Below are 16,262 nucleotides of genomic sequence, written 5' to 3'. Positions count from 1 at the left end.
GCTTTTATAGTCTTCCCTTACTTAGGAGTCCTACCTGCATTTTTCATTCTCCTGTAAACTGGAGAAAATATAGTAGAAAGTTTAGTGATACACAAGAAAACAGGGTCCTGTAAAGCTGTCAGGTGTGTGCCAGGAAGGATTATGAAGAGACTTGGACCCTTTCCTAGAAATGGGATTTGCAGAGTGGAAATGTCACATCCCATAATCGCTTTCTTGTAGTGGAACTGCTGTTCCCTACCAAAATAACAAGAGCATCTGTTCAAAAATGCAGTGTTGGTTTTTCCTCAAATCCCAAAGGAAAATGTTACCCATTGCTGAAAACACATGTCCTCAATAGGCGCAGATGAATGGGAGCTGGAAATGGCTTTAACTGCAGTCTGTAGACAGCACTAAAGTCTGTTCATCCCTGCTTCAGAAACCCAAGATTGAATCCTGTAAGCGGCAGTGTGGGTGAATTTACTAGTGTAGCAGGAAGAAGAATTGTGTGTATGTCCCTGATCAAATAAAATGTGGAGTGCTGTGGTTTGTAACTGACAAGAATTTTTTCAAGGCCAGTCCAACTAAATCCTAGTTGAGAATCTGAAAAGGAATGAGACCTCTTTCCCTGCCTCTGCCAGAGCAGCAATTCATTCTTTATTTATAGCCAGATAGTCGCATATCCTGACAAACATCTGTGGATAGGCATTAATCTGTCTCTTATCCCAGGGAGTCTCAGCCTTTTTCTTTCTGAGCCCCCTCCCCTCCCAACATGCTATAAAAACTCCACGGCCCACTAGTGCCACAACAACTGTTTTTCTGCATATAAAAGCCAGGGCCAGTGTTAGAGGGTAGCAAGCAGGACAACTCCCTGGGCCCCACACCACCGGGGGCCCCACAAAACTAAGTTGCTCAGGCTTCGGCTTCAGACTCAGGTGGCAGGGCTCAGGGCCCCAGGCGTCAGCCCTGCACAGCAGCACTTTGGCTTTCTGCCCTGGGCTTCATTGGCCCTGCTTAGTGGACTCCCCTGAAACCTGCTGGTGGCCCCTCAGGAGGCCCCAAACCCTTGGTTGAGAACCACTGTCTTATCCAACCTATAAAGGTTTCTACATTTAACACCTCCCTGTCTCAGAAATGGACTATCCGACACCTCCCACATGTGACACAGAATTTGAATGCAATGAGATATTATAAGTTGTTAGGGACAGGGCCCTTGTTATCTTCATGCCTATCTGTAAAGCACTGAGGGCACCGTAGTGTCAGACACAGTGGTAACAACATGGTTCACTACTTTTTTAGGATCGAGTCTGTATTACCTTTGCCTGTAATACATCTAACATCAAATGTCCTACACCCATGAGCAGTCACCTTTTTAAAAATAATAAAATGTAAGGCCTATGGCTCGATGCTCCAGAGGGGAAAAAGCTCTGTACTTCCTCTATGACAAGTGCTGCTGAATAGAGCGTCACTTGCGTAGGCCAGCTACTCACAATTCTCCTAGTGACACTGGTTAGTGGCCATAATAATACGTGAACATGGATTTTGCAGGGGGTAGTGGGCTCCTAAAGAGAGGAAAGAGCTCATTCCCAGGCATCCAGGATTCTGCTCAAAAGTCTCAGGTGTTCTTCGCTCCCCTCCAGTGGGGACTCCACAGTGAGGGACAACAGAGCACAGCAGCAGAGCTGAGTGGATTCTGGCAAGGCTCTGCTTACCCAGCACCTCATATAAAGCTGAATCACTAAACTGGGTTAGGTGAGGGCTCTTCTGCGTGAGACTAGCAAGCTGCTTCCTTGGTACTGGAGAGAGGCCTACAAAGAGACACGTGGGTTATTGTGACTCACTAATCCAAACCATGAGTGGGATTTGGTAGATGGGTGAGATGGTACCTGTGGGACATTGTCATGAGCAGGTGGGAAGGCAGTTAAATGAACAATTGCCAAAGTTACTGGGAAAGGGAGTGGGTTTTACTCTTTATTTGCATATATATTTTGTTGTTGTGTTTTCCCAATTTTACGACTGTTCCCTTTCCCCAATAAAGATTTTGTTTGTTTGAATCTACACAGACCCTAAATACTTGCCAGTGGGGAAGTTCTACCTGTTAAGGGCACCCAGGAGGGTGTTTAGTTTTCCCAGATTTCTGGGTTGGGGCTTGAGCTGGCTTAGTTATTTATCAAGAAAGACCTTAGATCAGTGTTTCCCAAACTTGGGATGCCGCTTGTGTAGGGAAAGCCCCTGGCGGGCCGGGCCGGTTTGTTTACCTGCTGCGTCCGCAGGTCTGGCCGATCGCGGCTCCCACTGGCCGTGGTTCGCTGCTCCAGGCCAATGGGGGCTGCTGGAAGCGGCGGCCAGTATGTCCCTCAGCCTGGCTCCAGAAACCAGAGGGAGCTTGTCCATACTTAAAACTTCAAGCCGCTGCAATGTAAACACCTCCCATTGGCATAGGTAATCCCCCTCTCTGAAAAGTGGTAGGTAGGCCAAAGGAAGATTCTTCCATCGACCTAACACGGTATACGCAGGTACTTACATTGGCTTAACTATATCATGCAAGAGTGTGGATTTTTCACACCTCTGAGAAACCTAATTTTCTGTGTAGACACGGTCTGAGACTCTCCAGCTGTTTCTACACTAACTTCTTGGTGTAGATATAGGCCACTAGATTGGGCTTTAAAGACATAGAAGACCAACCTGGTGGGAGTATAAGGCAAGACATGCTAGAGACTTTGTGTTTTGGTCTTGATGTGGCACAATCTGGGGCCTTATGTGCCCTGTATTTCCATCTGTGAAACTGTAAGATGCTTTCCTCCCACTAAGTAGTTTTAGCACTGCACTCTTTCACTTAATGTCTAACCCTGCTCTGGAAGGGGACTGCAAAAGTTCTCATCCTATTATGTAATATGGTAGGATCTTCTGCTAATGCTGACACAGTCTGGGGTTTGGAGGAGACAACATCAAGGGCAACAATGAAAGTTCCACTGGAGTCTTCAGCTTGTGATGCAACATCTCAAAGAACTGAGTCACCAACATCAAAACAACTTCAGATATTAGAATGGAGACGTGAAAAATAGATGTGTGAATGATGAGCTGAAACTGCTGAAAACAAATACACACACTGTTTAAAAAAATGACAAAGCACTAGATATTAATCCTCCCATTGACTTCATGCTCTAGTTTGAAAGACTCTCATTGAATTTCATGGTCTCTGGATCAGTCAGTTAGTGAAATGAATGTCCTATAGAGCTCTTAATCAGTTTTTAAATGTCTTTCATGCCTGGGATGAGCAATCCTTGGAAGATTCTATTCTGAGAAGCATCCTAAAGCTCAGACTTCTTCAGCCTAGAAATCCCTATGAGAAAAGGACATTGGGTTTCAGCTGGGAACCACACGATACTTTTGGGAGTGTTGCAGCTAATGCCAGGTCAGCAAGAAAGACCTCTACAAACAATGAACAAAAATTTTTTTTATTTTGTAAATGTCAAAGTTCTGTATTTGTTTCCAGTTTTGGCTGAAGGTTCAGGCCACACCTCATTTCATTCCAGTTGGTTGGTTTTGCTCTAATAGCCTAGTGAGTTCCAGAGATCCTTAATTCAGAATGAACTTCCTCTGCTCCAAGAGGGAGGGATCTCTAACCAAGACACTGCACCTTGCTCTGCACAGTTTGAATCATCCCAGAATTTATTGGTAGAACTGAGATTTGTAAAGAGGTCCCTGAGGGAGAATGAAAGGAGAGGGAGCTGGTGAGGTGGTCTTAAGTCCTGCCAACACTTTCAAACCTGTGATTTTAAAATTGGACATTTAAAGAAAATTGTGTGTGTGGGGGGGGGAAGTGTTTAAGACAGTGTGCTGAGCATCTGCAGCGTCTATGGGAGCTGGAGGTTCCCATACCTCAAGTGAGGTGCCTAAAGTTAGGCATCAAAGCATGAAAACCTTGGCCCCCAAGATAGGTTTTTCTGACAGCAGTCGATCCTAATTGCACCCTCCTATGGCACTTCTTGAGCTAGCTACAGTATGAGTAAGGCTCCAATATAGCTCTCAAATGGTATCATATTGAGATAGGATCAGGGTGCTGATCCTGGAAGAGGCACTTTTAAAAACAAACAAAAAAAACCCCATGCACTATTCCCTGCCCTCACTGTGGAAAAATTACCAAAATTTCAAAGAAGTGACGCTTCCTCCAGAAAAGGATAGGACAGCACAGGGTAATAGCTGAATTTCTGAGTTGGACCTTAAGAATATTATGTACCTCAGTCTGCATGTGTATCTTCTCTTTGCCCCTTCCTACCCCTAATGTTAAGTCTTCTTTGTACGCTGTTCAAAGCAAAGCAATGAAAATCATTGCCTTGAAGGGGAGGTAATAACACACCATTATGAAAAGTTAGAGGGAGTGATCAGTGTTAGAGCTATATTCCTCCCCCTATGAAATTTAGATGGGTCGAGGTTTGAGAAGGAGTTTCATTTATTTAGCCTGTTCAGGGCCAGAACTGAGAGTGACATTTCAGTCTATTTGCTCAGTCTGAAACTGGGAACTGGGAACAAACAACAGAAAGCTGAGACCTTTGCTGTAAAGCTAGAATGTATGTGGTAGCACTTCTGTGGCCTAGAGGAAAAAATAGTTTTTTGGGACTTCCAGGTTTTTGGTTGCATGGCAAAGACTAGATTATCATTATCAACGGCTTGGATTGCCTCATATGTGTTTGTTTAAAACTGAAGTAGATTGTGTGTCTTGTTTTCTCTATGGGGAATTTCATTCTGATTCTTGGTGCTTTTCCAAGGGAGCTGATATTTCCTGGGTGAGTAAATATAAAAGAAAACAAACTACATTGGATAGGTCCCAAGCTGGTGAATCTGAAATTCTGAATGTGAGGAGTTACACAAACCTCAAGATGACAGGATGAGGGGACTCTCTTGTCTCTACCTCCCTCCCTCTTTAAAATAAATATTTTTGGATCCTGCCTGCAATGCTGGGACAACTGTGCAGCGAGGCTGCTGCAGACAGCAGCCCCCTGTGTCTAATGTAGATAAGGAAAACGTGTTGGCACCTTTCTTTTGAATTGTGCTCAAACATGGTTCTTGCTAGAAATGAGCTAATAGCTTACCTTCCTTTATGTCTCCCCCTCGTCAGCTGGATTTTCCCTTTGGAACTTACACCTTAAATAAATGCGCTTCTTTGCACATCCCTCCCTCTTACTAGGTACATGCTACAGGGCCCTCTTGTTATTCCCCCTGTGTCCACTGCACTACCTCATGCCAGCAGCTTTCTCTCTTGTGGGTGGGCAGAGCTCATGTTCCCAAGCTCCTTCACCCTGCCTCCTTTTGATTGACCTTGTTTGTAAGCCAAAGGTTGTCACCCAGTGCCGGCTGAGGACATCTTAAAGGGTCCATTCCCTTTAGCTAAGTGGAGGCTGCTGGCCCACTTGCAGGTTTTTGCAAGTATTTCTTGCAGGTTTGCATGGTCCTGTGGACGTCTCATGGAAGGAGAGAATGCGAGGTTGGTGGTGGCACTAATCCCAGGCCCTTTCAAAGGGTTTTAGTTATGTGGTTCCCATTAACATCAACGGGAGTGGTTCAGCTAGAGTCCCACGCGGCGCCTGGAAATGTAGGCGTTAATAATCTCAGATTGAACTATCTGCTACAGAGAATATGAAATACGCTTTGTCGTCATGAGTTAGAGATGAGTGACCAGGCACAAACCACTTGGTCCTTTGCTTCACTCTGACACTTGTCTGCTTTGTGATCATTCAGAACTTGTGAAAATGGAAAGTGTTCATACTGTCTGCTGCAGTATACTGGCCCAGAAAGGGCTTCTGCACAGTTCTGTCAGAACCATAGTTACTATACACAACTACATTGATGTCAACTGCTCATTTTGGGCCTCTGCCTGAATAAGAACTGCAGGATTTGGCCTATGAGTGGTAAAGTTATAGAAATCACAGTAGAGTTTTGTTTATAGTAATTTATTTCTTCTAGAGATCATTCAGCTTAGTCAAATCTTACTTTCCATAAGCCATTTCCCACTGTTGCATGGCATTTTTGCTTATTCTCACTGATCATTGGGGCAATTTTGATTTTAGGAACTGGATTGGAAGTGACTTGATTTTGGGGTAAAAAAATAAGTAAATTCCAAAGTTAGGGAAAAAATTCACAGCAATGTTGAAGAGCCATTTGAGTGCAGGTAAAAAAGTTATGGCTAGTGGGTGTGTCAGTTAGAGATAATACTAATAATTGGAGTGACCTGGCTTCCACATGAAAAATGCCTAGTGGGATTCATTCTGTCTTAGCAAGATGGAGATTTGGCTTCTGTACATTGCTGATGCATGCATCTCTCTCTCTAGTGACTTATTTTACTAGAGCTATCGAAGCCTGAGTGTTGTACAAATTGATCTTAAGGTAGGGAATTCTACTATAATATGCTTCATTGACTGACAATAGTTTTCTTGCTGGTGTGATGCAAGTGTAGGGTAGATGATATTTGCAGCTCTCATTCAAATGGAGAACAGTGGTGGTGTCTTGTTAGCCCCATTCAGTTACTTGTGGCACCCCTGAAAGCATTGTTCTGGTGGGAGTCACTAGGTGGCACTGCTGCACATAGTTTTACAAGTTATTTACTAGCATGAGCACAGCTTTCAGTCTTTGAAGAAACATTGACTGTTTGTCCGAGCTGTGGAAGAACAGCTGACTTTGCTCTCTACCTAAGTCCCTTTAAGTAGAGGCCATTCTTGGGTCAGAGTTGCACCCTGGGAATCTAACACTGATATTCAGACTGAGATTTCTGAAAGAGATTGATTATTTGTCATTTGTGACCACCTCTGTTCCAGGACTGGTGTAACTAAATCAGATTACATGGAGAAGACACACAGACTCTGTGTCACTGATTTTTCTCCTGCAATGGGAAACCCCCTCTTCATGTCTCTGAAATTTGTGGCAGTTTGGCAGATGGGCAGCTATTGTAAATTAAGGACTTAGTTCTCTGTTTCTTTGACATTTTATCTCCTTTTCCAATGCGACTTAAGCACTGAGGTATGACCAGTATACCTTGTGTTAGGCTCTTGTTCTATTATAGCTTTAACAGTGTGGAGCAATCCTACATCTTCAGAATGCAGGACAGTCAACTGGGAGGATTCCTCTAGTCCAGACAGTGTTATTAGAGTGACTTATTCAAGGCAGCAGGGTGTTAGATTTGTTCTATCTCCTATTACACAAAACTGTATCCAGTTGTAGAGTCCATATGAATCCTTACACCTGTGTTTTTAACTCAAAACAAAGGCCTCAACCTCCTCATTCCTCTTGGGCCAAAAGTCAGTAAGCCACTCTTGAACAGCCCAGAATAAGACCTTATACATGTATGATGGAGAAAGATGGATTTATTTATTTTTTAGTAAGGGAAGAGATTTCTGCTTCCAAGGGGTCTCTATAAAGTGGAATAGGGAAATACATCATCATGGAGTCTTAGGACACTACCATCGCAACCAGTGGTTTACTTCTACCCAAGAAACATGGAACAAAACTCCTTTTTGAGTCCTGATAATACCATTTGTAGAAGACTGCACTCAGCACTGGATTGCCTCCTCACAGCTGGGTGTGGCATAGAAGGTTCTCCTTTTTTAGCACCCTCTACCAACAGCTGTTCCGGCCTTGCAGTGCTATGTCTCTTTTCTCATGACTCAGCCCTTTGCCCAGGACATGTTCAGTGCCACCCCTTCCAGAGGGGCAGAAAGTCCAACAGAAACATCAGATCCCTCCATCTGGTCTGCTGCCCTCAGTTATAGGCCCAGTGGTCTGTACACTCCTTGAGGGCTGTCAAAAGTCTTTGCCCTCTTATGTCAAGGGTTTCACACCACCTTCTCTGGGTGGCAGGTAGGAGAACTGAGGCCTGCCCTCTGCATTGAGTTCCAGTCCAGGGACTCCAGGAAAGGCCATCAGGGTTCACTTCACCAGACTCCTTACTGCCACTTTCCTACCAAGGCTTTCCTTGGGCTTTCTCCTCACCCGTCAAGGGACTTCTTTGTTCCCTACAGCACTCTTCACTTGCTACTACCAGGAAAGCCCCTTCTGCACTAAACTTCCTCTGCTTATAGCACCACAAAGCCCCTGCCCAGCTGGGTTTCATCATTAATTAGGCCTGGCAGACCCTCCAGGTGCACCCAGGTGGGTTAATTAGCCTCTCCAGCCCACATTTATACTTTCATCACCTGTGTGGGATAGCTGTCTGAGATTGGGAGGTAAGCAGGGTAATATCTGACCACAGTGAAATGGGAATTGGCCATTCAATGGAGTTTTAAAAACCATTGAGAGTCCTAGGCAAACTTATAAGCAGTGAACAACCCATGACATTCTGGTAGCCTTCTCTATGATTGTGTTCAGTGATGCTCTATAACTCTATTATGGTATGGGGTATCTTCACATTCTCCTTTTCTCTGTCCTCCTTTCATTTCTCTCTCTATTTACAGGATCTCCAATAACTGGAGCCTAGAAACCATCAAACCATTCACTGACCCCTGATGCCTTCTCTTCTCCTCACCTCATCCCTTGGAACCTTCATCTGTCTGAGCAGGCCATTCAGTTTCATGTGCTGGTGGGGATAAGCACTCCCCATTGTGACCTTTCCATTCTCATTGTGTTAAGGTATCTTTTGATGGCACGTTGTTGCAATAGTGCTCCTTCTGTATAAGATTCTTCATGAGATCTCAGAAGACTGATGTGAGAGCCCCCTGCCCAATCTCTGACCATCTGTTAAAATCTTCTTATGAGATGCAGAAGATTAGCCTTCCCCATGATTTATCTGAGTGATGCATATTTTACCACTTTAAAAAAATTCCTATAATTTGGAAAGATTAAAAATAAAATGTGTCAAACAAATTCTCTGCCTAAATGCATGTTTCCGCAAGTCTATGACTCTATACATTGGTAAATGTGGTGAAAATCTTAATAGATGATATTCAGCCTCTGTAACAGATGACTCAAATTCACTGGATGGTTTCTCAATCATTCAATTGTGGATTATAAATTCATCAGTCCTGTCTCTTCTTCAGGAATCTTTTTTTCTCAGCTGTCTTGCATATTCTGTCTCTTGTTGTCCTTCCTCTGGGATAAAGTTTTGAATCCAAACTCTCAAGCTATAATAAATAAATGATTGCACCATTGAGGTGACCGTTCTAGCCTAATTTTGCAATTTGCAATATACAATTCACCCACCCTTGCTCTCTTTCAGAGAAGCATTTTACCTGCTGGCATTCAGCAGTCTTCCAGCTAGATATTGGAGCCAACTGGCAATCCTCTGGTGGTTCTGGGAATCAAAAGGAATCTGTTTGGTCATCTGCTTTTGAATCTGAGATTTCACGGACGGGGGTTTCTACTAAGGAGATATACATAATCCACCCAGAATGGCACATGCAAGCCAAAACTAAGGATAGAAAAAAGGATGAACTTGTCAAAAGTGCTGGATGGACTGTACTGGACTGAAAGTCCTGGATCTGTTGAACTGTTATAGCATAAGTAACAGTGTGCAAGGCTCCCCCTGCCACCTTTTTGGGGTCAGAAGTCACCTGTGAACCAGGCCATCTGTAGTGGTGGTTCTGGTGATGACCAAGTTGTTAGCAGAACCTGGACGGAGACCATTAGCTCACTTCACATAGACACACAGCAACTTCCAGTCACTGTGAGCTTGAGTAGACTTAGGCCAGTGCTCTTACCGCCCATCACATCCAAGGTAAATACTATTTGCTTCTAGCAATTTTCATACAAGTTTCATATACATTTAAATAAAAAATAAATTCATGTCAAGGCTCTACTAAAGAATGTCCAACTCAAGTGACACTTGTAGAACATTCCAGTGACTGGGATGTAAGAAGAATGAATTTTTTTCCAAATCAACACATGACTTTTCCCATGTACATAACTTTACAGTAATAAAAGTTCGAACAGAAGACCAGGCCTGCAGAGGTAAATCTGCATGATTTTGACTTCCTTCTAGTGTAGAACATAGAAGCCCTCTTCCATTCCCCAACCAAGGAAACCATACTATACACTCTGTTGCCTTCTCTTCACTAGGTTAAAAGGTGTGTTCTTAACTTGAATTAGCTAATTTGAGTTAAACTCATAGTGAAGACAAGGCAGTTTGTAGCTCTCAAACAGGGTATCAGGTAAAATTAGAGCAGTGGTGGGCAACCTGCGGCCCATCAGGGTAATCCGATTCTGGGCCGCAAGACATTTTGACATGCTGGCCGCTGCTTCCCACAGCTCCCATTGGCCGGGAACGGTGAACCATGGCCACTGTGAGCTGTGGGGGGCCGTGCCTAGGGATGGTCAACGTCAGCAAAATGTCTCGCAGATGGCAATCAGATTACCCTGATGGGCTGCAGGTTGCCCACCACTGAATTAGAGACTATCAGAGCGTAGGCTTTAACTCTACTAGGCTCTCCTATAGTTTCTAACTCCACCTGTTAACCTGCATGTGAACTGCCCTGTCTTCAGTAGGATTTTACCTCAAGTTAGCTACCTTAGGTTAAGAATGCACCTCCCAAGTGAAGACAAGGCCTGCATGTGTATGCAGGAATTGTAGTTTCTTTACCATTTGAGTATGAAACACAGTGTTTGACAGTGAATTATAGTCTCCTGATAAGATGGAGATGTGAAGAATTTAATTTCCATAGATAAACCGGTACTTGAGACTTGATGCTTTAACCTAACTCATGCCCCCAAAACACCAAAATGGCCTGTTGCTTATTTCATTAGACCTAGGATAACAACGGTTATCTAAATCTGGCCATGCAGTAATTTAATTCCAGCATAAAATAGTCTCTCTCTCTTGTCCCCACCTGCCACCCCTACTCCCCTCTGCCAAAAAAATGGAAAGCATCTGCAGAAAATCACTTATTCATGTTCTGGAAATCTGCAAAGGAGAGCAAATCTGGCCACTGTTTGAGGACATTTAATAATTCTTTGAGTTTCAAAGCAATTCTTTTTTAATTTTAATGAACCAAGGGAGGGAGAAAGAGAATAAAAATCTGGACTGTTTTGACCTCATGGCTATATACAGACTTGTCTGTTGTTCTGCCAAGCTTCTTTTGTGTTTTAACGGATAACAGACCAAGATGACTAATCATTTTAAATAAAAAAAATCCTTTTTCTCCAACTAACACTGGTGAACACATGGCTCCTAGACAGGGGCTGGTGACCTAATTATTTATGGATTTTCTTCCTTTAAAGAATATTGCCCAAGGCAGAGGTGAGATTTACTTTCCCCGTGTCTATGGAGGAATCTTGCATGAAAGTTCTGTGAGAGAGAAGTCTCTTCACCTTCTCTCAATCGCAAGCACTGATGCTATGAAAGCTTTTGCCATCTGAGACTTGTGTCACGTAAAGAAAGGGAGACTGGGCATGCAACATACACGTCCAAAAAGTGATCATATGTTTTAAATATTAATGCTCCATATGGTGAATGTAGAAGATTGGCTTTTTAAAAGCTTTATGAATTTTAATTTCCTAAGGGATGTTCTATGTCAACCAACTGAAGATGGATACTTTAAGATAGTAGATGTAAAAGGCCTAGACCTCTGAATACTATCTCCTTAGTTTACAGCACTAACATACATCCATTTTAAAAAAGGTGATTTTTCAATTTTAATTTGCTTTTTATTTGTCTATCTGTTTCCCTCCAGGTATATTATTCCTGTGGTGCAGTATTGGAATCCATGGAAAGAGGTCTTATTTTATCACCAGGCTTTCCAAATAACTACTACCCAGGGACACACTGTGTGTGGCAGTTTTTCATTCCTGTTAGAACCCATCTTATCCTGGAAATTCTTGACTTTGATGTATTTGAGAGCTCAAATGAAACTCCAGACCCTTGGGATGGCTTTTTTCCTTCTTCTAAAAGAAAAAATATGGAGATGTTTCCTACTGAAGAAAACTCTGACCTTCCCATCACTCTTGCTACTACAAAATCCTCTGTTCTGGCTGGGATGTCAAAGGCAACCCAGAAACATAGCAGCCCAGGAGCTCAGTCAAAGGGTCTTGCTGTCCGCTACGATGGATTCCCAGTAACTACCTCCAAAAAAGAAGAATACAAACAAACATCTGAAGAAAAACAGTTCAGACAGATGGAAGAACCCAAAGAAATAGCTATGGCTCAGCCAGATGGACTGCCATTCACTGTGGCTGGCAATACCACTACGCAGCGGCAAAATATCAGTGGCCTAGAGATGAACAGAGATTTGAAAGGGAAAGTCCTGCTTGCCCACCTCACTGCTAGAAGGAGAGATGAGGTCATGGGAGAGAGTCAGACTCTTTCCACAACAGTCTTACCAAAAGAAAGCTCCACCACCCAGCAGTCTTCAGCGGATGTGTGTCCCCATGATGTCTTGTATGTTTCTGACCTCATCACGTTTTCCTCTCGCTTCTGTGGGACAAACTTGCCTTTAAACAAGACCATGGTCTTCAGTTCATCTCTGGAGATGGTGGAGGTTATTATGGAGCTGATCACGACCACAGATCGTGGGAGGGGCTTTGCGATGCTCTTTGAATACAAGAACATCACAGAACCTAATGCCATGGATGTGGTGAGGCAGGATGGAATGGAAAACACGATGATGCTGGCAATAATAACTGGAATTGTCTTCTTTGCACTTGTTCTTCTGTCTACCCTCTGCATAACTTGCAGGTAAGATATTTTTAATGATCTAAGCTCCTGAAACTAAGCCTGCCATGAAATCTGGGGTATAACTGATGCTATGGTGAAAAGGACAGCGAGGGTTTTTTTTCTACTTTATTTAATTCAGAATCAAACCTGATTAGATGAATTGTCCACCAGAATAAAATCTGGCTAAATTCCACTCTGATGTATTTGTTAATACTACGTATAATTTACTATTATTATTTGGTAGTATGGTATGTCTCAAAAAAATGATGGTCTTGGCTTTGAATTCTTTTGGCAGCTGATTTGCAGTGTCCGTTTTGATATGTTTTAATGGGGTCACCAGGGGTGGCATTAGACTTGCTAGGGCGGGAGCTGAAGCCAGAGCCCCCCTGTCCAGAGCTGAAGCCGACGCCCAAGGGCTTTAGCCCTGGGTGGCAGGGCTCAGGTGACAAGCCCCCCTGCCAGGGGCTGAAGCCCTTGGGCTTTGGCTTTGTCCCCCTAGCCGAGGTGGTGGGGCTTGGGCTTTGGCGGGGCTTGGATGGGCTCAGGCTTCGGTTCCCCCCTCCTGTGGTTGTGTAGTAATTTTTGTTGTCAGAAGTGGGTTGCGGAGCAATGAAGTTTGAGAACCCCTGCTTTATATGTGTCCTTCAAACCTTTTACCCATTCCTCCTCCATCAAGTGGGCGGGACACTAGTGTTGCCCTATAACAAGCAGCATATTCTAGTGGTTTAATGTTGTTCCATGCCCTGCAGGATAATGTTTCTTCTTTTGCTGCATATTGAAGTTGAAAAATCAAGTCTTATTTCTGCTTTTCCACAAAATCTCTTTGTTCAAAAACTTTTTTTCTTAACAAATTGAAAATGAAACAATATTTCTATATGATTTCCCCCCTACCCCCCAATCAAACTTAGCTGAAACCTAGCTGTTTTTGCCAGACATTTTGATTGTGACAGAAAAACTTTCAACAAACTGTACTCCATGTACAGATCCTCTGCAGCAACAGAATCCAGTTTTCCAGGGCAGCATTCAACTGTTTTAACCAAGAGACAGTCTTTTTTTCCCCTTCCCTTGCAATCCCCTCCCTGATTCATGAGGATATACCTTCCAATGTCTGCAACAAATGAAGCAGGGGTGTTACAGGCAACAGCCTCCTTTACTGAACACCCCTGAATCATCACCAGAGCAAGTCTATCCTGAGCACGGACTGATGCGGCAATCTATGTAAAAAACTGTTATGTACTCATGTAATTAAAAATTGTATCATCATCATGCATATGACCAAGGGGGCAAAATTACAGTTGTACGGGCTTCCTTAATACTGGCATTTCCTAACTTTTGAGTGCTTGACTTCACAACATTTTAATGTTCTTTTAACCTTTTGTGTGTGTCTGTGTGTGTAATGTCTCCTCAAGGTTGCAAAATTTTCAAACAGCTCTTGGTAATATTCAAGAATATTTTGATAAGACTTATTTTTCTTGTGGTCCTGTTGGAAGGTAAATCCCTGGACATGCTGAATAGATACAAAGTATATTCTATAACCGAGGTGGTTAGGTTTAAACATAATTTTCTCTGCTATACATGGAAGGTCCTGACTTCAAAATCCAGCTGTTATTTTGTATTGCTTAGCAAACTAAACCTTGCAAAACTTTAAGAGTTAGACACACGTGTTTATATCTAACCATTGTCCTTCTTGATGGACCCTGATAAATACATAATTTAGACTACAAAGTTTTGCCTGCTCTAAAATGGTTCAAATCTGATGGAAAATATCTACTAGATTCTAAATATTTTTTATTTTTAAGCTCTTGCCAATTTTTTTTGGTAAATGCTTCCTCTGCTATAGTAACAGTTATGGCCTAATCCTGCTCATATTGGGCCAGATTCTAATACTCTTTCATGTTGAGTAGCATGTTACTTCTCAAATACTCCCAGTAATTTCAGTGGAACTTCTCATAGCACAAAGTAATACTCAACACAAATGGGGGTGTTGCAAACCATGAATTTGGCTTCTGGCCCACTTAAAAACACCAAGCCCATTTTGAAAGGCAACCTTACTTTTAAAGGTTCAGTTGCTACGGATATTGTTTTGCTGATAAGAGGCAGGATTTGTTTTAACTGGCTTTTACAACCCGGATGTTTTTAAAATGGGGAACTAGCTGGGTGTTAACACATGGACTAGAATTGCAGGAAATGATTGTCCCTGGTAGCTTGACTCCTGGATCTTTACATTGGTGTGGTGTCAGGGAAAATTACCTGCTTTAAGTTAGGCTGCATGTTTGTATTGTGTTTTTGTTTTTTTTTAAAGGCCATTTCCTATCCCGCTTGCGTATACTCATGTGCAAGCCTCCCTGTCTTTCCAGGGATAGGTTATTTTGGGCATATGTTGATTTCTTGCCAAACTTGTATGCATGAGTGAAACGCGATGCTTGTGAAAGTGAAGGCTCCACTGTGCTGAGTAAGCCAGTTTATATAGTACTGGCAGATGCTACGTTAGTTTTTTTCTTGCTGTTCTGTCTATGCACCTCCAGGCTATTAGTCTGGGACCTCTTTTGATAAGAGCTTGCCAATGCTACTCAACTGTGTTGGCTTATGCAGACTAGGAGTAAAATTAGGTGATATCCATTAACCACATCAAAAATTTGCCTCAGAATGAAACCATCAAACTCACTTCTAATTTTGTGTGGCCTAAGTAAGGATTTGAATTCAGAGATGCATTAGCCCCCTCTTGTCCTCCTTGCAGGAAACGTTATTTAGTCAAATCTATGAGAGAGGCGCTGACTCCAGATGGAGGATGGGAGAATAAGGAAGGAGAATGCCCACACTGTAAAGTTTGGGGAAAGGTCAGATCTGGATCCATTACAAAGGTAGCTTTGAAATTCAGAGTCCTACCTGGGCCCATTACAGGGAGAAGTGCCTGCTTTGAAGTACAGATATGAGTTATAGAGATTTGATCTGGGATTTGAGTTCAGGCCTGCCTATCTTCTATAATGAAGCTGGCCACAGCATTACATCAGGAGTGCTGGAACAATTTGTATAGTGGGGGTGCTGACAGCCATTGAACCCAACTGTAAACCCTGTATATGATGGAGACCACTACAAGCCAGAACCCCTAGTTCCAGCACCTATGCATTACGTAGAGCATAAGAAGTTCAAAATTAAGGACAAAGGGGGCACTTGCTGAAATGATACCAATGTCCAGTGGAGCCCATGGCGGCAGGTCCTGTCCCCTGAGAACATCCCGTTAGTCAGAGAGTACTCTAGGAGGAATGAAGATACTCTAATGAGGCAGTACATTCAGCAACGGGTCCAGTTCTCTGAGGAATAACACTTGCTAAGACTGGAATGTGCTGTTGCAGAGGAAACCTCAACAGAAGAAGATACTAATAATAACCTTCAGACTGTTTGCTAAACTTGTCCTCCACCTCCCTTTCTCTCCATTCCACCTGCTCCTCTGATATCTGAGCAAGTTGAAGCTTAGCTGTGCTATGCTTCCCCCCCACCCCTCCTCCTTTTTTTTTTTTTAAGCTGCCACTGTTGCTCAGCTAGAAGTAGCAGCTCTGCCTCGCCAGCGGTAGAAATGGCACAGGACAGGCTTGGCACCCAGCACCATCTAATAAATGGAGTCATCCGCAATGCCTGCCCAGGTTTATTCCAT

The 16,262-nt window shown here is 43.1% G+C and overlaps 1 protein-coding gene across 2 annotated transcripts in view; it reads left to right on the top strand.

The window, feature by feature from the left end:
* The window catches only part of LOC112104642, a 48,357-nt gene that overhangs the window by 13,991 nt on the left and 18,104 nt on the right, over window positions 1-16,262 (top strand). For both annotated transcript variants that reach the window (XM_026656931.2, XM_026656932.1), the window contains exon 2: window positions 11,631-12,631. In XM_026656931.2, coding sequence (XP_026512716.1) covers window positions 11,631-12,631 — 1,001 coding nt within the window. The remainder of the gene's footprint in view (window positions 1-11,630; window positions 12,632-16,262) is intronic.

Source organism: Terrapene carolina, unplaced genomic scaffold (genome assembly GCF_002925995.2).
Source record: "Terrapene carolina triunguis isolate 2854851 unplaced genomic scaffold, T_m_triunguis-2.0 Scaffold234, whole genome shotgun sequence".
In the NCBI taxonomy this organism is placed as follows: Eukaryota; Metazoa; Chordata; order Testudines; family Emydidae; genus Terrapene; species Terrapene triunguis.
This window is presented reverse-complemented; position numbering and strand designations above follow the sequence as displayed.